Here is a 23,532-nt window from a genome sequence, read left to right as displayed (position 1 = left end):
AGTACTTTTTCTAGTCTATTTGCTAATAACTTAGAAAAAACTTTAGAATCAACATTTAATAAAGATATTGGTCTATAAGATGCACATTGAGCAGGGTCTTTATCCTTCTTTAGTATTAGAGAAATTGATGCTCTATTAAAAGATTCAGGAAGTTTACCAAGTTTCAAAGAAGCCTCAAAAACCCTACCGAGCCAAGGAATCAATAAAGAAGCAAAACATTTATAAAATTCAACGGTAAACCCATCAGGGCCAGGAGCTTTCCCCAGATTCATAGAAAAAATAACATTCTTAATCTCATCCATTGTAATGGAAGTATCTAATAAAGAAGACATATCCTGTGAAATCTGAGGGAAGTCTAACTTATCTAAAAAATCATTCATATATTTAGAATCTCGAGGAGACTCTGATTGATATAAAGAAGAATAAAAATCACAAAAGGTTTGATTAATCCCCACATGATCCAATATCAATCGATCATTTTGGTTATAAATCTGATTGATTTGAGATTTAACATAATTAGATTTCAATTGATTAGCCAGCAGCTTGCCAATTTTGTCACTGTGAATATAAAAGTCACTTCTTGTTTTCTTTAATTGGTTTACAATCGAGGACGAGAGTAGTAAACTGTGTTCCATTTGAAGTTCAGTTCTTTGTTTGTATAACTCCTCAGAAGGAGCCATAACATATTTCTTATCAATTTCTTTAATCTTGTCCACAATTGCCATCTCCTCCTGCTTCTGTTTCTTCCTCAAAGCAACAGAATACGAAATAATCTGACCCCGAATATAGGCTTTAAAAGTGTCCCAGTGTTAACCGAAATATCTTCTGTATGGTTAATTGTAAAAAAAAAGCTCAATCTGTTCATTCATAAAATTAACAAAGTCCGAGTCCTGAAGCAACAGCGAATTAAAACGCCATTGTCTATTATTTGGTATATTGGCCATAATTTTAATAGAAAGCTTAAGTGGAGCATGATCCGAAATGGTTATAGAATCATAATCACATTTGATCACTGAAGGAATAAGACGAGAATCAATGAAAAAATAATCAATTCTTGAATAGGAATGATGAACATGTGAAAAGAAGGAAAAATCTTTTTCCTGAGGATGCAGAAAACGCCAAATGTCCGTCGACCCAGAATCAGAAAGGAAAAAATTAATCAGATTTGCAGATTTATTAGGTAAAGTCCGTAAAGGAGCCGAACGGTCCAAAGCTGGAGACAAACAGGTATTAAGATCTCCGCCCCAGATCAATGAAAACTCGTTCAAATTCGGAAACTGATCGAACAATGATTTATAAAATTCCGGACAATCCATATTAGGAGCATAAACATTAACCAAAACTACTTTTTTATTAAATAGTAAACCACTAACCAATAAAAATCTACCATTCGGATCAGAGATAATATCCTGTTGTATAAAAGTAACTGAGGAATCTATAAAAATAGAGACGCCTCGAATCTTAGCATTGGAGTTCGAATGAAATTGTTGTCCCTTCCAGAATTTGAAAAAACGTAGTCTGTCCCCCCTCCGTACATGGGTCTCTTGTAAAAATAAAATTTGTGCTTTAAGTCTCCGGAACACTTTAAAAACTTTTTTCCTTTTAATAGGATGATTAAGACCATTAGTATTCCAGGAGACAAAATTAATAATAGACTCCATAAATCCTAAAGTCAACCCACAACAAGGAGGATTGACGATAGGCGCGACCCACAAACCCGGAGAGGAAACAGAACATACAAAAGATACCGGGAAAAAGGACGCAACCAGTACTTCAATAATGTATATAGCCCAAAGAGAAACAAACTAAAACGTGAAGCCCCTCCCACCACCCCCCACCCCAAGACCCCAAGGCAAAATCTAAAGCAGACCCGCCAGAAAGAAGCAAGCGCTAAAACTACCCCCATGACTTCCGGTATACGCTCCCTAAAAAAAAAGGTATAAATATGAAAAGGATCAGCTAATTGTAAAACAGTAAAAAAGTAAAAAAAAAAGGTAACTCAATTAAAATACAGACAAAACAGAACAAAAGCCGGAAAATATATATTAAAAAAAAACCACAATAAACCTCAAACCCATGAATAGACACAGCAACAAGAAAAAATAAGATTATTGACATAAAGTGGTTATAAAAAGCAAAACAGAATAAAATTTAAAAAAACTACAAAATTTAAGGCCACACAGGAAATACGTAAGATGACAAAAGGGAAGTAACCACCCAGAATCCCCTGGGAAAAGAAAGAAATGACGCAGTTAAAAAGAAAGTTTAGCAACCATATTAAGAAATCAAAAGTAAACTTTTCTGCCCAGATAGGGCACGAAAAAGTTAAAACCAACCAATTCACAGCCTCCGATCAACGGAGATAATTAAAAAAAGGCAATTAAGATGTTGAAGATGAAAGTTGATCCAGATAACTCTGGGCATCCGATGGAGAATCAAAAAAACGAAGGGCTCCATCTGACATGCGAATCCTTAGACGTGCAGGGTACAGCAGCGCTGGTCTTAAGTCCATCTTATAGAATTCCGACATCACGGATCTGTAACGAACCCGTTGGTCCCAGATTGGTTTACTGAAATCTTCCACGAATCGGAACTTAAGATCCGAAAAATCAATGAAACCTTTAGATCGAGCGAATCGAAACAGTCTCTCCTTGTCTTGAAAATAATGAAAACGTAAAATAACATGCCTAGGTCTATCTGACCTAGACGAATATGATGGGATTCTGTGAACACGATCCAGAAGCGGTGGTTGGTCAGGAAATACAGTAGGGAATGCATCTTTTAAAAGTTGAGAAAAATATTTCATGGGGTTGTTGGATTCTACAGCTTCCCTCACCCCGATCATTCGTAAATTCTGCCGTCGCATTCTAGATTCCAAGTCAGAGTTTTTAAAAGTCAAAAAGTCAAGTTTCTTCTTCATTACATTAATTGTTTCTTCGATTTTCCCCATCTTAAGCTCACTTTGTTGCGCGAATTTTTGAAGATCAGATATAGCCGACTGATGTTCCGCAATACATGTTTGCATCTTATCAATTGGATCGGCAATTTTCTGGAAATTAGTTGAGATTTCCGTATGAATCAGGTCTTTAACGGAGCCTGCAATTTCCGTACGAATCATCTCCCTAACAGAGGTTGAAATTTCCCTCTGAATTAACTCCGATATCGCTTTCAAAGTCACCGGTGATTCAGTCGGGGGGAAATCCGTAGCTTTCGGTTTAACCGGAGGTTTACCATCCTTGCCGTTTTTCCCGTTCTTAGACATAGCAGATCTAAGTATCATCCAATTGTCGGAGAATTCAGTTTAATTCAAAGTATTGTAAGAATTGATGCCTTAATAGTTAATTAAAGTATAGCTGACCATAGAGAAAAAAAACTCAGAGGTAATGGAGCGAGTCAAGAACGCGACTTCACTCCATGAGCGCTACCGGAAGTCTCCGAGAGAGATGGCTTTTTAGAACAGCTTGTTGTTGAGCTCACTAGGGGATCGGCTGTACTGCATTGGGTATTTTGTAATGAACCAGAGGTGATTTGAGAGATTGAGGTGAAGGAACCCTTAGGAGTCAGTGATCATAACATGATTGAGTTCACTGTGAAATTTGAGAAGGAGAAGCCGAAATCCGATATGTCGATATTTCAGTGGAGTAAAGGAAATTACGGTGGCATGAGAGAGGAACTGGCCAAAGTTGACTGGAAAGGGACACTAGCAGGAAGGGCGGCAGAGCAGCAGTGGCTGGAATTCATGCAAGAAGCAAGGAAGGTGCAAGACAGATATATTCCAAAAAAGAAGAAATTTTTGAATGGAAAAAGGATGCAACCGTGGCTGACAAGAGAAGTTAAAGCAAAGGAAAGGGCATACAAAGTAGCAAAAATTAGTGGAAAGACAGAGGATTGGGAAGTCTTAAAAAGCTTGCAAAAGGAAACTAAGAAGGTTATTAAGAGGGAAAAGATGAACTATGAAAGGAAGCTAGCAAATAATATCAGAGGATACTAAAAGCTTCAAGTATACAAAGAGTAAAAGACAGGTGAGAGTAGATCTCAGACTGATAGAAAATGATGCTGGAGAAATTGTAATGGGAGATAAGGAGATGGCAGAGGAACTGAGCGAGTATTTTGCATCAGTCTTCACTGAGGAAGACATCAGTCAGTATGCTGGGCACTCAAGGGTGTCAGGGAAGAGAAGTGTGTGCAGTCACAATTACAACAGAGAAAGTACTCAGGAAGCTGAATAGTCTTGGGGTAGATAAATCTCTCGGACCAGATGGAATGCACCCTCATGTTCTGGAGGAAGTAGCTGTGAAGATTGCGGAGGCATTAGCAATGATCTTTCAAAAGTCAATAGATTCTGGCATGATTACGGAGGACTGGAAGATTGCAAATGTCACTCCACTACTTAAGAAGGGGGCAAGGAAGCTAAAAGGAAATTATAGACCTGTTAGCTTGACATCGGTGGTTGGGAAGTTGTTGGAGTCAATTGTCAAGGATGAGGTTACGGAGTACCTGGAGGCATATGACAAGATAGACAGAACTCAGCATGGATTCCTTAAAGGAAAATCCTGCCTGACAAAGCTATTGCAATTTTTTGAGGAAATTACAAGTAGGCTAGACAAGGGAGATGCAGTGGATGTTGTGTATTTGGATTTTCAGAAGGCCTTTGACAAGGTGCCACACATGAGGCTACTTAACAAGATAAGAGCCCATGGAATTACAGGGAAGTTACATACGTGGATAGAGCATTGGCTGATTGGCAGGAAACAGAGAGTGGGAATAAAGGGATCCTGTTCTGGTTGGCTGCTGGTTACCTGTGGCGTTCCACAGGGGTCCGTGTTGGGGCCGCTTCTTTTTACATTGTACATCAACGATTTGGATTATGGAATAGATGGCTTTGTGGCGAAGTTTTCTGACGATACGAAGATAGGTGGAGGGGCCGGTAGTGTTGAGGAAGTAGGGAGTCTGCAGAGAGACTTGGATAGATTGGAAGAATGGGCAAAGAAGTGGCAAATGAAATACAATGTTGGAAAGTGTATGGTTATGCACTTTGGCAGAAGAAATAAACGGGCAGACTATTATTTAAATAGGGAGAGAATTCAAATTTCTGAGATGCAATGGGACTTGGGAGTCCTTGTGCAGGATACACTTAAGGTTAACCTCTAGGTTGAGTCGGTGGTGAAGAAGGCAAATGCAATGTTGGCTTTCATTTCTAGAGGAATAGAGTACAGGAGCAGGGATGTGATGTTGAGGCTGTATAAGGCGCTGGTGAGACCTCACTTGGAGTACTGTGTGCAGTTTTGGGCTCCTTATTTAAGAAAGGATGTGCTGATATTGGAGAGGATTCAGAGAATATTCAGTAGAATGATTCCAGGAATGAGAGGGTTAACATATGAAGAAGGTTTGTCCACTCTTGTACTGTAGTTGGAGTTTAGAAGACTGAGGGGGGACCTCATAGAAACAGTTCGAATGTTGAAAGGCATGGACAGAGTGGATGTGGCAAAGTTGTTTCCCATGGTGGGGGAGTCTAGTACGAGAGGGCATGACTTAAGGATTGAAGGGTGCCCGTTCAGAACAGAAATGCAAAGAAATTTTTTTAGTTAGAGGGTGGTGAATCCATGGAATTTGTTGCCGCGGGCAGCAGTGGAGGTCATGTCATTGGGTGTATTTAAGGCAGAGATTGATAGGTATCTGAGTAGCCAGGGCATCAAAGGTTATGGTGAGAAGGTGGGGGAGTGGGACTATATGGGAGAATGGATCAGCTCATGATAAGATGGCGGGGAAGACTCGATGGGCTGAATGGCCGACTTCTGTTCCTTTGTCTTATGGTGTATAAATTGCCTGCAGAGTGTAGGCTGAATCTGTGAGTTGACAAGAATGTGAGGAGAATCAAAAGAGAACCGGCATAGTGGTGTGAACTGTTGGCTGATGGTCAGCATAGAACAGAGGGCCAAAGGTCTGTTCCATGCTGTGTACTGCTATGATTCAAAGATTCAAAGTACATCTGCAGTATACAACCCTAAGATTCGTCTTCCCACAGATAGTCATGAAACAAGGAAAACTATAGAACACGTTCGGAGAAAAGCATCAAGATTCCGCCCCCCCCCAAGTGCAAAAAAAACAAATTGCTCAATTGGCAAAAAAAAAGAGCAAAAAATACAATGTAAAACACCGACCCATAAAGTCATCAAAAGAGTCCAGGCATATTCAGTTCAGTTCAATCTAGCCTTGTGTCATTCGTTATCTACAGACCGCCCCGATCAAAATAGCACAAAAAAAGTTACAGGAAAAGGAGTAACCAGAAACCAGAAATGCATCATAACGTGAGTCCAATCCACATATTGCATCGATTAAAGTTTGCCAAAGACTCCAGGACTCTGGTAACATCCTCCGACAGGATCGAGGGAGGGAGTGACCATTCGAATGCAAGGACTTTCCTCCGGGAGCAGCAAGCAAGAGGCTGGTAGACAGCACTGGAAACTGGCTCGCCTTCCACACTTGCCTCAATGATTTCGATCTTCCCTGGCGCTTTAATTGGTGAGATCAGCGAGAAATGGAGTCAATCATGGGCTCAAGCCCTGTCTCCAGGCTTCTTGGCCTTGAAACCTCACCAAACACCCTTGGAGACAGCAAAGCACCAGATCACTCAATGGGCCCGAAAACACACCACCAAGATGCAGATCACAGGCTCCAACAGTAGCAGAACCACCTTTGAAAGAAAAGAAAGACGAAAAAGAAGTAGTTCTGTAAACTGTCTGAAGATATATCACCCTTGGTTGCGTTGTTCACTGGCGCCGCCTTCTTCCGATATAATATCAGATTATGAAGACACGCAGTCTTCTTTTATTGTCATTTAGTAATGCATGCATTAAGAAATGATACAATATTTCCTCCGGTGTAATATCACAAAACACAGGACAGACCAAGACTGAAAAAGCTGACAAAACCACATAGTTATAACATATAATTGCAACAGTGTAACAATACCATAACTTGATGAAGAAGTCCGTGAGTACAGTAAAGTTCAAAGTTTCTCAAATGTCCCACATCTCAGGCAGATGGGAGAGGGAAGAAAAACTCTCCTTGCCATGCCGACCACAATCGGACTCTGAGTTATCCGAAGCCTTCGAGCTCTGATCAGCTCTCCGACACCGAGTATTGAGCGCCATCTCAGTCCGAACGATTTGACCTCCTTCTCGGTCGCCAAAAGCAGGCAAGGCCGGGGATTTTGAGGCCTTCCCTCCGAAAAATTCCCGACCACACAGTAATGACAGCAGCGAACGGGCGTTTCAGAAATTTCTCCAGATGTTCCTCTGTGCTTTCACGTCCATTCTCCATCAAATCAGAATTGTCCACGGCCCCTATTTAACAGATACGATATCATTTTTCACCAGAGGGCTGCACACACGCAGGCGCGCTGCCATCTTCTCCTCCCACCTCCACTGTATATGATACAGTGTTTTATTTCAGCTCACATTTCCTAGAAGTGGCAGTCAGGGCGGCACAGGATACGACTTCATTGCAGTCTTCATACAGGAAATGTTATGTTATTCCCCTCCCTACCTTCTGGCACATCGGACGGCAACCTTGCTGTTCCTTTAGTATTTTGTGTGTTTTTTTACAAGGCCAAGTTGCTGGATTGATGTTCAACCCAGCACGAATGGAAAGTGTGCAAGGAGCCGGCTGGATTTGATCCCAGGCCCACTCGTTTCAAAGTCCAGTGTAGATGCTACTACACCACCGGCCGGCAATCATACAACCAACCAGCTTCTCAATTCTCAATGAATGAGTGACACCTGTACAAGATTGTTTAATGTCATTTATAGTACACGTGTGTAAAGGAAAACAAAATTGTTACTCCGGATCTGATGCAGCATATGCTAGGATAAAGAACACAACAGTAGAAAAACACAATAAATAAATAAAAGATAGATTAATTATATGTGCATAAAGTGACACTGGGTGCAGGAGTGTCTGTACGTAAGGTGACTGACAGGAAATGATAAGAGTAGCAGTGGTGGGGTGGATTAGTGGGTAGCTGAAACAAAGGTTGTGACGAACCAGCATCTAGGAGGGAGACTGAAAATCTGGCTGAGTGGTGTGACAACAACCTCTCAACTAATGTCAGCAAGACCAAGGAGCTGATTAATGACTTCAGGAGATCCATGAGCCAGTCCTCACTGGAGGATCAGAGATGGAGAAAGTCAGCAACTTTAAACACCTCAGTGTTATTTCAAAGGATCTGTCCTGGGTCCAGCACATAAGTGCCATTACAAAGAAATCACCACAGCGCCTCTATTAGAAGTTTGCGAAGATTCGGCATGTCATCTAAAACTTTCACAAACTTCCTTAGATGTATGGTGGAGGGTATATTGACTGGTTACATTTCATCCTGGTATGGAAATGCTAATGGCCTTCAGTGGAAAAGCCTACAAAAAGAGGTGGCCAGTTCATCACAGGTAAAGCCCACTCTACCACTGAGCGCACCTATACACAGTGCCATCGCAGAAAAGCAGCATCTGTCATTAGGGCCCCCACCACCTCGGCCATGCTCTTTTCTCAGTGTTGCCATCAGGAAGAAGATCGGGACCCAAACCACCAGGTTCAGGTACAATTATTACCCCTCAGCCATGATGCTCTTGAACCAAAGGGGATAACTTCACTTAACTTCACTCACCCATCACTGAGCTGTTTCCACAACCTATCGGCTCACTTTTAAGGATTCTTCACCTCGTGTTCTAGATATTTACTGCTTATTTATTATTTCTTGTATTTTCTTTTTGAATTTTCACAGTTTGTTGTCTTTTGCATCAAAGTTGGTGCTGATGCCACTCCACCACCAGCCAACCGGTTTCTTCTAAATAGCCACAAGAAATTAATCTCAGGGTTGTATATGGTCACATGTACATTCTTTGATAGTAAATTTACTTTAAACTTCGACATTTGGAGTTGTTGATCAGCCTTGCTGCCTGGGGAAAGTAACTGTTTTTGAGCCTGGTGATCCTGGTACTCTCCCCGATGGGACTGGTCGGGGTGGGTGGCCTTTTCCCAGCACCTTTCTGAATATATATATATATCCCTGTTGGCAGGTAGGTTGGTGCTGGTGATGCATTGGGCGGTTTTGATTGCCCGTTGTAAAGCATTTCTGTTCAACGCATTGCAGTTTCCGTACCATGTAGTAATACAGTGTATTAGAATGCTCTGTACTGCGCACCTGTGGAAGGTTGTGAATGTAGATGTGCATAGTCCAGCTCTCTTCAGCCTCAGAAAGTGGAGGCATTGGTGAACTTTCCTAATTACGAAGGAAGTATTCTGGGACTGTGAGAAGTTGTGCAAGCTGTGCACTCCCAGAAGTTTGAAAACTGGTTGCAGTTTCTGCAGGTGCTAGCAATCCAAGCAACACACACAAAATGCTGGAGGAGCTCAGCAGGCCATGCAGCATCTAGGAGAAGGGTACAGTCAGTGTTTCAGCCTGAAATGTCGACTGTACTCTTTTTCTAGATGCTGCCTGGCCTGCTGCGTGCCTCCGAAATTCTGTGCGATTTGCAGTTTCCACTGCTGTACGGCTGATGTAAAAGGTGGTCTGAGCTTTTCTGGTCGATAACCATCTCCTTTGTCTTGTTGACATTAAGCAAGAGATTACTTTCGTGGCATCAGGCCTCGAGCTCTTCCACTTCCTCTGTGTAGGTTGGCTCAGGGAATGAACTATTTGCCTGATCCGATGTGATGTATGTTGCTTCTCATGATGTCTGTATTTCCAGAAATAGAAGCTGCAGTAACGCAAACTCCAAACTCTGTTTTCCTTAGGGATCTCTGGAAGTATTCACCGGACTTGGCCTATCACTGGGTCCACCAATTGGAGGCTATTTGTATCAATTATTTGGATATCAGATTCCTTTTGTTATGCTGGGATGTGTGGTTTTATTAATGCTACCTTTGAACATGTGCATTTTACCAAGATGCGGTAAGATTCTGCATTTTCATCTTTTCTAGCTTACTGTTATTGACTATATAGTTTGAAAATTACTTGCAAATTAAAAGGCAATTTTTTTTAACCATTTTAAGCCAATAAATCCATTAATCCAGTTAACTGCAGAGCTTACTGGTTACGTGATCAGCAGCTGAATAGATTCAGTTCACAACTATTCTGAAAAATGTAATGTAAACTGGGGCCATCATATTATTCTGAGTTTCTGCATTGATTGATTTCCAGTGATCCTTGTTCTCATCATATCTGACATAGAGATGTAAGATTTACCTGGCGTATTCCTCCACTGCTAAGCAGTTGGTTGAATTGCTGGATGCCCAGACTTAGAATGATATTTAACAGAAGAATAGGTAGCCAGTTCCTTTGGAACCGAACCCAATTGCTGCATGACTCCTTTAAGGGAGTAAAAGAAATTTGAAGGAACAAAAAAAAAAAATCTCAATCAGTATATCAATAAACCAAATGGAGAAAAATAGAACTAGTCTATTGGAATTGCAGTCAATGAACTACAGGCAATCCCCAGGTTATGTAAGGGTTCCATTCCTAAGAATTGTCTTTAATCTAAAATTTTCTTAAGTCAGAAACATCCATTTTCGATAGTTACCTGTATTGTATCGTTGTACATGTATGTGCAATAGATCTCATTTCATTGAATAATCATGCTAACACTATCCATAATTAAACAGAATATATATTGTATCCCATCATTAATGAACACCATAAACCAGCGGTCCCCAACCACCGGGCCGTAGACCGGTACTGGGCCGCAAAGCATGCGCTACCGGGCCGTGAGGAAGCGATATGATCTGGCGATAGGAGTCAGCTGCACCTTTCCTCATTCCTTGTCATGCCCACTGTTGAGCCATTACGCATGCGAGGTCATTACTCGCGCGTCATCCATGTCAGCGCGGGAAGGAGATCAACTCCTCAAGCTTGCAAATGACAGCGGACTGGAAAGTCTGTTTGACATAACATCTCTGCCGGCATTCTGGATCAAAGTCAAGGGTAAAAATCCTGAGATAGCCACGAAGGGACTGAAAACGTTGCTTCCATTTCCAACATATCTCTGCAATGAATGCAACGAAAACTAAATTGCGGAATAGACCTGACATAAGGAACCCCCTTCGAGTATCACTGTCTCCCATCATCCCTCGATCGGACCGTCTTGTTGCAAGAAAACAAGCTCAGGGCTCCCACTGATTCAGTGATATTGGTGTGTTGCAATGATTTTATATGTTCATACGGGGAAATATGCGCTGTGTGTTTAATATCCAAACGTTACTTAAAATGTTATGATGCTATTGACTTATATAACCATTTAACAATTACAGCGTGGAAACAGGCCATCTCGGCCCTTCTAGTCCGTGCCGAACGCTACTATCACCTAGTCCCACCGAACTGCACTCAGCCCTTAACCCTCCAATCCTTTCCTGTCCATATAGCTATCCAATTTTTCTTTAAATGATAATATCGAACCTGCCTCTACCACTTCTACTGGAAGTTCGTTCAAAATTTACTTCAAGCTCCCCTAACAATTGACTTATCACTATATTCATGCGAGGAAAATATGCGCTGTGTGTTTAATATTAAATTCATTAGATAAACCCTTTTAGAAAGGAAATTGAGTGTATTAGCCACTTATCATCGATATTCCGGTCGTGATTCTGATCCCCCGAACAGAATTGCCAGAAATGATTTGTAGAAAAAAACCGTACATGCATGCGCGCTGGTGCCCACGCAAGGCTTCATGATCATTGTAGTCTTTCTCGGGGTAAACCCAGTGTATTTGACTGCTACTCTCATCCGTTGGCAACCCTACCCTCCCCCGCCCCCCCCCCCGCCCCGGTCGGCCGGTCCGCAAGAATATTGTCAATATGAAACCGGTCCGCAGTGCAAAAAAGTTTGGGGACCCCTGCCATAAACCATTATTATTATTATTATCATCATCTCTATCTTGAACATTGTTTTAAAAACATTTGGGAGAATTTGCATAAAGTTGGATCATTTGTAACCCAGGAGCCCTTGCATTGTCTGTTTTTTATGGTCCGCAGATAATAGGTGCGACTTCAAACTGCTATGAACATTTCATAAATACAAGGAAATGGGTTAGAGGTGATAGCAAATTAAAAAGAAAAAAATTAAACTAATACTTGATTGCTGCATGGTGAGATCTACTGGTTACCAGTGTTCAAATGGTGAAATCATTAACATTGTTTGGCATAAACATGCAATTGATGAGCAAGCTGTGTCTGAAGTAAGACAGAGTAATATTTAAAATTCGGTAAATAAGAGGAAAGTGTATTTGTTTTATGGTTACCATTGAAAGACATGGGCAGTTAATGGATAATGATTACAATGTTAACTGGGGCAGAAATTTAAAAAACAAATTGCTTATTGCCAAGCTGACATTTTGATTTTGAGTACAAATGCTATTATTAGGATATACAGAATGAATGTAACAGTGGCTATTCTACTTGCAAGAAAAGACATTGTCAAATATTTTAACTGTTGGTATTCATATGTTGTAACTAATGTTCTTTATTTTCAGATGGAGTTGCCAGTAATTCCAGTTTATGGAAGCTGATTTTAATCCCTAAAGTAACTTTAATGTCCATGATTATATTTTCCATAAGTTCATGTATTGGATTCCTGGATCCCACAATATCACTGTTTGTTATTGATAAGGTACTTTTTTTTTAAGAACTCCTGTGTGTTGTTTACCTTCCATTTACTTTCATGTTCCAAGAGTTGAGAAGTGGACTAACTCAGTTTTTGAAAAAGCGAAAATGATATGCCTGGTTAGAAGCAAATCATTTCTTCAAGATTGTTCCTCCAGAACAAGGGAGCGATGTATTAAATTTAGAGCAAGGCCACTGAGAAGTGAAACAACAAAGAGTTTTCCCTCTCAAAGAGTAGCGGAAATCTGGGTGACTGTGCTGCTCAAATGCTCAAGACAGAGCTTTGACAGAGATTTTTAGACAGTATCAGGGCATTGCCCACAAAAAGCCATCATATTGCTTTTTTCATAAAATCTGCACATTCCTGTCTTTCATATTAAGGATAAGGTAAAGAAAAAATATTGAAATGCTTATAGACATTTGATGAGGTACCCCATGCAAGGCTTATTGAGAAAGTAAGGAGACATGGAATCCAAGGGGACATTGCTTTGTGGATCCAGAACTGGCTTGCCCACAGAAGGCAAAGAGTGGTTGTAGATGGATATATTCTGCATGGAGGTTGGTGACCAGTAGTGTGCCTCAGGGATCTGTTCTGGGACCCCTACTCTTCGTGATTTTTATAAATGACTTGAATGAGGAAGTGGAGGGATGGGTTAGTAAATTTGCTGATGACACAAAGGTTGGTGGTGTTGAGGATAGTGTGGAGGGCTGTCAGAGGTTACAGCAGGACATTGATAGGATGCAAAACTGGGCTGAGAAGTGGCAGATGGAGTTCAACCCAGATAAATGTGAGGTGGTTCATTTTGGTAGGTCAAATATGATGGCAGGATATAGCATTAATGGTAAGACTGCTGGCAGTGTGGAGGATCAGAAGGATCTTGGGGTCTAAGTCCACAGGACACTTAAAGCTGCTATGCAGGTTGACTCTGTGGTTAAGAAGGCATACGGTGCATTGGCCTTCATCAACCGCAGAATTGAGTTTAAGAGCCAAGAGGTAGTGTTGCAGCTATATAAGACCCTGGTCAGACCCCACTTGGAGTACTGTGCTCAATTCTGGTTGCCTCACTACAGGAAGGACGTGGAAACCATAGAAAGGGTGCAGAGGAGATTAACAAGGATATTGCCTGGATTGGGGAGCATACCTTATGAGAATAGGTTGAGTGAACTTGGCCTTTTCTCCTTGGAGGGACAGAGGATGAGAGGTGACCTGATAGACATGTACAAGTTTGAGAGGCATTGATCGTGTGGATAGTCAGAGGCTTTTTCCCAGGGCTGAAATGGCTAGCACATGAGGATGCTTGGAAGTAGGTACAGAGGAGATGTCAGGGGTAAGTTTTTTACGCAGAGACTGGTGAGTGTGTGGAATGGGCTGCAGGTGGTGGTGCTGGAGGCAGAAACGATGGGGTCTTTTAAGAGACTCCTGGATAAGTACATGAAGCTTAGAAAAATAGAGGGCCATGGGTAAGCCTAGGTAGTTCTAAGGTAAGGACATGATCAGCACAGCTTTGTGGCCGAAGGGCCTGTATTGTGCTGTAGGTTTTCTACGTTTCTATGGAATTATGAAGGATTCACATGAGCGATGCCATAACTGAGGGCATACAACTAAGTAGAGTGGGGAAAAATGAAGAGGCTAGTAATGACTGTGTTAGAGAACTTTAAATGATGTGACAAAATAATCATGAAGGAAGTGTTTCTGTAGGTGATAAATCTAAAATTCAAGTTCATAAGTGATTAGATAGTCATTTATATATCCAGTAATCAATTATTGGGAAAATCTTTATTTGGTAGGAATGGGGAACTTACTGCAAGGAGGAGCAGAGGAAGCTGGGAAGTGAGCCATGTGGATCTGACTGGTAGATGAAGTAAGATCAGTACATACATGTGTACAATCAGTATGTATTCTCCATGTCTAGTCTATCCAGGTCTTTTAATATTTGGCAGGTTTCATTGAGGTTTTTCCCTCATTCTTCTAAACTCCAGTGAGTACAGGCTCAGATCCACCAAACACTCCTCGTATGTTAAACCTTACATTCCCAGGATTATTCTCACGAACCTCCTCTGGACTCTGTCCAATGCCAGCACATTATATCTTCTTTAAGGGGCCTGTAATTATTCACAATAGTCCAGATGTGCTTTGCCCGATGCCTATAAAGCCGAAGCATTAGGACTCAATTATGGTGGTTGATTAATCTAATAACATTCACCATTTGAGATCTGGAAGGAAACCGAAGCACCTGGAGGATACCCAAGCCATCAAAGGGAGAATGTACAACCCCCACACATACCGATCTAGAGGTCAATTGTGGCGCTAATTGTGGGAGAGGTTCGATAGGCTGAATTTGTTTCTCCTGGAGTGAAAGAGGCTGATGGATGACCTGATAGATGTATATAAAATTATGAGAGGCACAGGCAGGGTAGCTAGTGGGAATCTTTTTCCCATGGTGAGGATACCAAGAACAAAAAGGCTTGGGTTTAAGTTGGGAGGAAAGGAGTATTCAAGTGGATCGGGGGGGGGTCGGCGGGCTCGAAGGCCACACATTGATGCAGTCACAAATAAGGCGCTCCAGTATCTGCTGTTTGTTTGGAGGTTGTGTGTGGGGATTTAGTCTGTCACCAAAAACTTGCAAATTTCTGTAAGTGTATGGGCGGAAGAATTCTGACTGGTTCAACCATAGCTTGGTATGGAGGCTCCAATGCAGAGCATCACAGGAGGCTGCAGATGGTTGTAGACTCCATCACAGGCGCAACCCTTCCTACCTTTGAGGACATCGTCAAGAAGCAGTGCCTTAAGAAGGGACCATTTGGATCATAGCCGCTTCTCTTTTCATCAGGGAGGAGGTACAGGAGCCTGAAGACCCACATTTGACAGTTCAGAAACAGGCAGTTTGCCTCTCCATGGCCAAGTGTTTCTTCCCCTCTGCTATCAGATTTATGAACAGTCCTGAATACTACTTCATTATTCCTTTATTTTGCACTATTTACAGTGTTTTATAATTTATAATAACTAAGTCTGTATATTGTATGGCTGTGCTGTACTGTGCACTGTACAAAACAACAAATTTCACATTATATAAGACATGGTTAATAAAAACCTGATTCTGAAGTATTTTTTGAGCATTGTGGTTGATAATTGGAATTCACAAACAGAAGAGGCGATAACATAGAAAGATGTGTGCCTAAAGCATGCAAATAGGATTAGTGTAGCTGGGTGAAAAGACTGGCATGAATATGGAGAGCCAAACTGCCGGTTTCTGTGTTGTTCAACTCTCAGATTCCATATATTGTTTGAACTCTCAAAGCTTTACTCTCTGTAGGTTTTAGAATGAGCGATCTCAAGCATTTTCTGTTGCAGTGTACTTATATGTACACTTGCATAAACTACACACAAGGTGAAATTGTTTGATTCCTCATTTTCAAGAGTATTCTTTCAAGTTGAGGACAATTGCCTTTTACTTTTCTGATAAAAGTATGAAGTAAAGTAGAACAGATATCCTGGATAAATTACTTCTTTTCAATTTCATAAGTAGCACAGTTTATAGGTCATTCCAATATAGCTTGTTTAACTAGTTGCTTTTTAAATACTATTGACTTAGCACTGCATCTGATTTGTGCAGCTCTGACTGTAAAACATGCTTTTATGTTCTTCAGTTCAAATTAAGTACTGGATTTGTGGGACTGGTATTCCTGGGGCATTCTGTGACTTATGCAGTATCTGCCCCACTTCTTGGATATCTGTCTGATAAAGTACCTGTAAGTATGCACACTAGCTTTGATATCCGTAATAAATTCCTTTTATTCAATTGATTTTTTGATGGCCTTCAAGAAATCTAACATGCTTGTTACAGAAATTTTTAAAAAGTCATAACTTCTGTACTGCCTTTGCTGAGGTGTTGTAACATTAACTAGAGAGTCAGCCAAATTCTATTCAAAAAAAGACATGAGAGTCAGGGTATAGCCTCCTAGCTCCTTGGTTTTATTGCAGTCTCAATGGCATGACATAGTGAATAAGGAGTGAAATTAAAACAACAAAATAAAGTACAGTCACTCCACTGCTCCATTCACACAAGTAGATATAGACAGAACTCAGTAAGAACTCAGCTAAGTTTCCTGCAGGCAAATATTTTAAGATTCCGACAAGTAAATACTACAGGTAAGTAACGTGTAAACCATTAGCATGTAGGTTAGTGTCTAATAAACTCAACATTCTATTTTTGCAAAATCTGATTGATATCTTCAGCTTAACTTCTAAATGATTTAACATTAACTTACAAGCAATGCTTTGGATGGAGGCTTCATTTGCTCCTAACATGAACATAATATTTTGTTCCATCACCTCTCCTGTCAGTGTGTTCCTGGCACCTGCTACAACTTTGTAAGACAAAACAAAAACTTTTCCCTTCTCGCCTTTTAAAACTATGCCTTCTAAATATTTGCCACTTCTTTAGTTGGAATAAAGACTATCTTCACTATCTGTGCCTCTCATAATTTTATATCTCCTATCAGATCATACCTCAGCTTCCGATGCTCCAGAGAAAGCAACCCAAGTATATCCAACCTCACTTATAGCTAATACTTTTCTGCCTGGTGAATCATTTGCACTAACTTCTGCGCCTCTGCATCCTTCCTATAATATATTTACCAGAACTGCACGCAATACACCAAATGTGGCCGAACCGAAAATTTTATACTCCTGTAACATTTGCATTATATGCCTCATATGATAAAGACAAGTGTGCCTTTTGACATCTTTATCATCATATTAACTTGTATGGCCACTTTCAGTGAGCTGTGGACTTATACCCCAAGATCCCTCTGCGGATTGATGCTTCAAATTCTCCTGCCATTTACTGTATGCTTTTCTCTTACATTTGACCACCCAACATGCAATACCTCTTACTTACCTGGATTATACTCCATCTCCCATTTCTCCACCCATATTTCCAATTAATTTATGTCCTGCTACATCATTTGGCAACTTTCCTCATTATCCACATTGGCACCAATTTTCATGTCATCTATGAACTTGCTAATCAGCCCATGTCCAACTGTCACAATCGAGATACCAGCACAGGTCACAGACACCCCACCCAGTAAGAATAACTCTCCTCCACCCCTTTTTAATATATAGGCATCCATTAGTCTCATGAGATCATAGATTTGTGCCTTGGAAGGTTTCCAGGGCGCAGGCCTGGGCAAGGTTGTATGGAAGACCAGCAGTTGCCCATGCTGCAAGTCTCCCCTCTCCACGCCACCAGTGTTGTCCAAGGGACCCATTAGGACTCATTCAGCTTGGCACCGGTATCGTTGCAGACCAATGTGTGGCTAAGTGCCTTGCTCAAGGTCACACATGCAGCCCCAGCCAAGGCTCAAACTAGTGACCTTCAAATCACTAGACAAATGCCTTAACCACTTGGCCCATGTGCCACCACTATCCTCTCTTTATTAAGACCAAGTCAATTTTGAATTCGATCTATCTTGTGTCTGTGGAACCCATGTCTTAACTTCTGGATCAGCCTTCCTTGAGGGGTGTTGTCGAATGCTTCACTGCAGTCCATGTAGACAACACCCTCATCAATTTGTGTCACCTTTCTTAAAAACAAATGCAATCAAATTTGTAAGACATGATCTGCCATGCTGAAAATCACATTGACTTATCATAATAAGTGCATGGATTTCCAGATGTAAGTAAAGCCTATCCCTAAGAATCTTCTCCAGTAATATCCCTATCATTGAGGCAAGGTTCGGCAGTCTATACATTCCTGGTTTGTCCGTATTTCCCTTCTTAAACAGAGGAATAATATTGGCAATTATTCTGTAGCTAGAAAGGGTCTCTTAAAAATGCTCCAGCAATCAGGCCTTTTGCTTCTCTTGATAACCTGGGATAGATCCTATCTGCCCATGGGAATTCCTTCATCTTAATGTTCTTCAAATGAGCTACACCAATTTCCTCTGTGATGTCAATATGTCTTGGAATATCAGCAGGCTTCTCTTTGATTTCTCTATCCTTCATGTCCATCTTCTTGGGGAATACCAATGCAAAGTACTCATTTGGTATCTTGCCCAATTTCTCTGGCTCCAGGCATTGAGTGGTTATTCACTCTTCCTTTCTACTCTTTCCTTTATAATATATACAGTATAGAAAATGCCTTGACATTCAACTTAATCCTACTCACCAAGGACATTTTATGTCCTGTTTGCAACCTTCAGATTCCCTTTCTAAGTTCTTTTCTGCCTCCTTTAACTTCACCAAGGGCACTATCTGATTTCAGCTTCCTAAACCTTACATATGCTTTCTTTTTGACACCATCTTTCGCCATCCAAAGTTCTGAATCTTCTCATCCTCGTCATTCTTTCCTGCAGGAACATGTTAGTCCTGAATGCTCTTCCATTAAGCTGGCCTTTAAACAACTCCCACAAATCAGATGTGGACTTACCCGATAACAGCTTCTCCCAATCTACTTCCCCTTGCTCTTCCCTAATACTGTTGTAATTAGCCTTCCTCCAGTTTACTACTTTCCCCAAGGTCTTTTCTTAATCTTATCTATTGTAGTGGCAATTCAAACAAACCGATTGCTGCTGCTGCTGGCATCCCCCACAGATTTGTTATACTTGTATGACATGCGTTTCATTCACTCCAGTAATGATCGTTCCAAAAATCAAAGATATGTATTTACAAACATGCAGTTTTGAAGCGCAACAAAAGATATGACATCAGACAGACTGCAGCTCCAAACTGCGCCGAGCAAAGCGCAAATACGTAACTTATTCCCTTCACTTTTATCACGCCCCCGCTTGTGCCTAGTTACTATAATAAACATGCAACTTAAAATACAGTGCAGATAGAGAACAGGTGCATGGCTCTTCCATCCATAACTATCTTATGATCACTATTTCCAAAATGCTCTCCCATTAAGATATGGTTGAAGTCGGAAGTTTATGTACACCTTAGCCAAAAACATTTAAACTCAGTTTTTCTCAATTCCTGACATTTAATCCTAGAAAACATTCCCTGTCTTAGGTCAGTTAGGATCACAACTTTATTTTAAGAATGTGAAATGTCAGAATAATAGAGAGAATGATTTATTTCAGCTTTTATTTCTTTCATCACATTCCCAGTGGGTTAGAAGTTTACATACACTTTGTTAGTATTTGGTAGTATTGCCTTTAAATTGTTTAACTTGGGTCAAACATTTTGGGTCACCTTCCACAAGCCTCTCACGGTAAGTTGCTGGAATTTTGTTCCATTCCTCCAGATAGAACTGGTGTAACTGAGTCAGGTATGTTGGCCTCCTTTGCGGCACATGCTTTTTCAGTGAGGCCAGGGCTGTGTGATTGCCACTCCAATACCTTGACTTTGTTGTCCTTAAGTAATTTTGCTACAACTTTGGAGGAATGCTTGGGGTCATTGTCCATTTGGAAGACCTAATTGCAACCGAGCTTTAACTTACTGGCTGATGTCTTGAGATGTTGCTTCAATATATTCACATAATTTCCCTTCCTCATGATGCTATCTATTTTGTGAAGTGCACCGGTCTCTCCTGCAGCAAAGGACCCCCACAACATGATGCTGCCACCCCCATGCTTCACGGTTGGGATGGTGTTCTTTGGCTTGCAAGCCTCACCCTTTTTCCTCCAAGCATAACGATAGTCATTATGGCCAATCAGTTCCATTTTTGTTTCATCAGACCAGAGGACATTTCTCCAAAAGGTAAGATCTTTGTCCCCATGTGCACTTGCAAACTGTAGTCTGGTTTTTTTTATGGTGGTTTTGGAGCAGTCTTTCAGTTTATGTCGATTATAGGACTTGTTTTATTGTGGATATAGATACTTGTCTCCCTGTTTCCTCTAGCATCTTCACAAGGTCCTTTGCTGTTGTTGAGGGATTGATTTGCACTTTTCGCACCAAAGTATGTTCATCTCGAGAGAGAGAGAGAGAATGTGTCTCCTTCCTGAGCAGTATGACGGCTGCATGGTGCCTTCAGGCGTTTAGAAATTGCTCCCAAGGATCAACCAGACTTGTGGAGCTCCACAGTTTTTTTTTCTGTGGTCTTGGCTGATTTTGTTTGGTTTTGTTTGAAAACCTCTGACCACTGGAATTGTGATATAGTTAATTAAAAGTGAAATAACCTGTCTCTAAACAATTGTTGGAAAAATTACTCGTGTCATGCACAAAGTAGATGTCCTCAATGTCTTGCCAAAACTATAGTTTGCTAATATGAAATCTGTGGAGTGGTTAAACGACGAGTTTTAATTACTTCAACTAAGTGTATGTAAACTTCCCACTTCAACTGTATATAGGGTAGATAGAGTTGACACAGGTAGGATAGATGGTCAGAGTCGTTCCCACAGTGGAAATGTCAAAATATTGCAGGTTATAGCTTTAGGATGAGTGGAGGTGTGCGAGGAAAGTTTATTTTTTGACACAAAAAGTACTGGGTGCCTGAAACATGCAAAAGCAGATATGATAGTTATGTTTATTTGGACAGACACATTAACATACAGGGAATGGACGCTGATAGATTATGTGCAGTCAGATGTAGTTAGTTTAATTTGGCATCATGATTGGTACAGACAGAGGGGCTTGTTTCTGTGCTGTACGTACTGTGTTCTATGTTCCTTTACCAGACTCATTTCCAATATGACGTATGGTAAAGCATGTTTCCTGGTTGGACAAATGACATATTATTTCAAGAAACCCTCCTGGATGCACCAAACAAATTCTGGTCAGTCTAACTTCCAGTCAGTATTGGGGAAGTTACCACTAGAACAATCCTGTTGCTCTCACCTCTTTCCACAATCTGCGTGCACACCTGTTCCTCTGTCATCTGTGGGATTATTGGAAGGCCTACAGTATGACTCCATCATAGTGATTACATCTTTCTTACTCCCGAGCTCTACCCAACACTTCTTCAGTGGACGAGCCCTCTGTGCTACTGTGATATACATCATGATAGGTATTGCAACTACTTTTACATCCCTATTACATTGGACATTGTTACAAAAGCTGCAGTCTTTGACCATTCCCTGTTTGTACAGTTGAAATAAGCTAGCTAGTTTAAATATTTGCAAGATTTGTTTTTGTACTCCTGGATGTTCAGGTTGTGCATCTAGAAATGATCTACTTGCTTGGATTGGGCTCTGCCACTGGCATGTCTTCAGCTATAAGCTTTGTAGCTCTAAGCTTGCCTGTGTAAACAAAATGTACAGTTTTGTTGTCTCAGTGCAACTGACAACCTTGGGGTTTTTAATGGAAAGACAGTATTTTTCATGACTCAGAATGTGAAGCAGTGTCGTTCAGCTAACCAAGTACTTTATGAGTACTGTATAGTCACCTCTGTATCATACATAACAGAAGATTTATGCTCAATGCAGGCCTTTGTAAAGTATATTAGCTGGGTGGAGACTATGCTAATGAGTGGGATGGAATGAAGTAGGCTGTTGAAACCCCTTGTGGAGCAATTAACAGTTACAGCAAAAAGTCAAACCTGAAACAATGAAATTAAAACGCAAATACCTCAAAATGTGCTACACTATATCATTGTTCGAAAAGAAAATGTTAATTTTATGATGATTATTTTCTGTTATTTGGCCTATCACCATCTAATGCATTCTCTTTATTTTGTAATTGTGAAGGACTGATATGGTATGCATTTTGTCAAAATAAAATGGGGCTTAACTCTTAAGTATCACTTGGTACCTCCATACTGTGTGAAAATTTATAAGATATCTATTGTTTAATGAAATATCTTCACCTGTTTGTGATATTTAGCAATCGGCTGATGTCAAACTCCAACCATAAGAAGAAAGTAACCATAAACAATTTCTCTTTGACCTGTTATTTTGGTGTAGACTTCGGGATTGCTTCCTAATGCGTTTTCCCTTCTAGTTGACCACAATGATTTCTTTTCGTGCCTTTTAACCCATTGACCACCAGTAGGATAGAAAGTTACATCTTTGATTGCACAGTTCATTCAGACAGGCTAAGTTGATTTGACGACACGAATTAGATTGAAATGTAAGGATTGAATCCTACTTCTACTAATTGACTTTGAAACGGGAACATTACATCCTATCACCAAGCATACACATGTAGCACATTGGTATAGTATGTAGATGCTTGTACCTTGAAATTCTAATGACGTAGTCTAGAACTCATACGAGGAATTGAGGGTTCTCATTTTGTCTTTTTTGTATTTTCCTTCTTTCCCCAACTCCAGAGAATTAGAACAGGGCTGGTGTTTGTTGGAAGTTGGATGATTGCATTGAGCTTTCTGTTATTGGGGCCAGCACCCATTTTTCACATTAAGAGGTAGGTATTTAATTTTATTGTCTCCATAGGTTTGTTTATTTGTAGCACTATTGGGAATTTGCTATGAGCAGTGAATCAGTGGCTTTCTACTCTCCAGTATCCATAAAATTGCCCATGAAGCTTTTAACAAGTTTGTTAACAGAGACTTTCAGTCATCTACCATGTACACATAACACTGAAGGAGAACTATTAGTTTTGTAAGGACATTAACACCCTATGAGCAAAATTTAAATTTTCCATGCCATGGAACCTTCTGAGCAGCATACTTACTTTGCCACTGGTTTGAAAAAGATATAAATTCCAAATCTACGTTTTAAAATTTTTCATCAGTCCTTAGAGTGAGAAATAGCCCAGAATTATACCACATCTTTGATTTCAAGGATTGCATCAATGCAACCTTTGCAGAGACTTTTTTATTAGAAAAGTCAGGATATCTATACAGCACTTTGAATGTGGAGTCAATAAAGTATGGTCATTTTTACCTCATAATAAATCTTAAGTGGATTTGGAGTAGGCGAGAGGAGGGGAGCTGGAAGCCAGGAGCAGATGGGCAGTGATTTGGCCACCATTGC

At 40.6% G+C, this 23,532-nt stretch overlaps 1 protein-coding gene across 1 annotated transcript in view; it reads left to right on the top strand.

Annotated features, from left to right (window-relative positions):
* slc18b1 (solute carrier family 18 member B1) overlaps window positions 1–23,532 on the top strand; it is a 47,135-nt gene that overhangs the window by 15,662 nt on the left and 7,941 nt on the right. Inside the window, exons 6-9 of the mRNA XM_063040390.1 lie at window positions 9,793–9,949; window positions 12,522–12,658; window positions 16,300–16,401; window positions 22,869–22,960. Coding sequence (XP_062896460.1) covers window positions 9,793–9,949; window positions 12,522–12,658; window positions 16,300–16,401; window positions 22,869–22,960 — 488 coding nt within the window. The remainder of the gene's footprint in view (window positions 1–9,792; window positions 9,950–12,521; window positions 12,659–16,299; window positions 16,402–22,868; window positions 22,961–23,532) is intronic.

The sequence above is a fragment of the Mobula hypostoma genome, chromosome 2 (genome assembly GCF_963921235.1).
Source record: "Mobula hypostoma chromosome 2, sMobHyp1.1, whole genome shotgun sequence".
NCBI classification, from domain to species: Eukaryota; Metazoa; Chordata; class Chondrichthyes; order Myliobatiformes; family Myliobatidae; genus Mobula; species Mobula hypostoma.
Note: the sequence above shows the minus strand (reverse complement) of the source record. Positions and strands in the feature narration are given on the sequence as shown.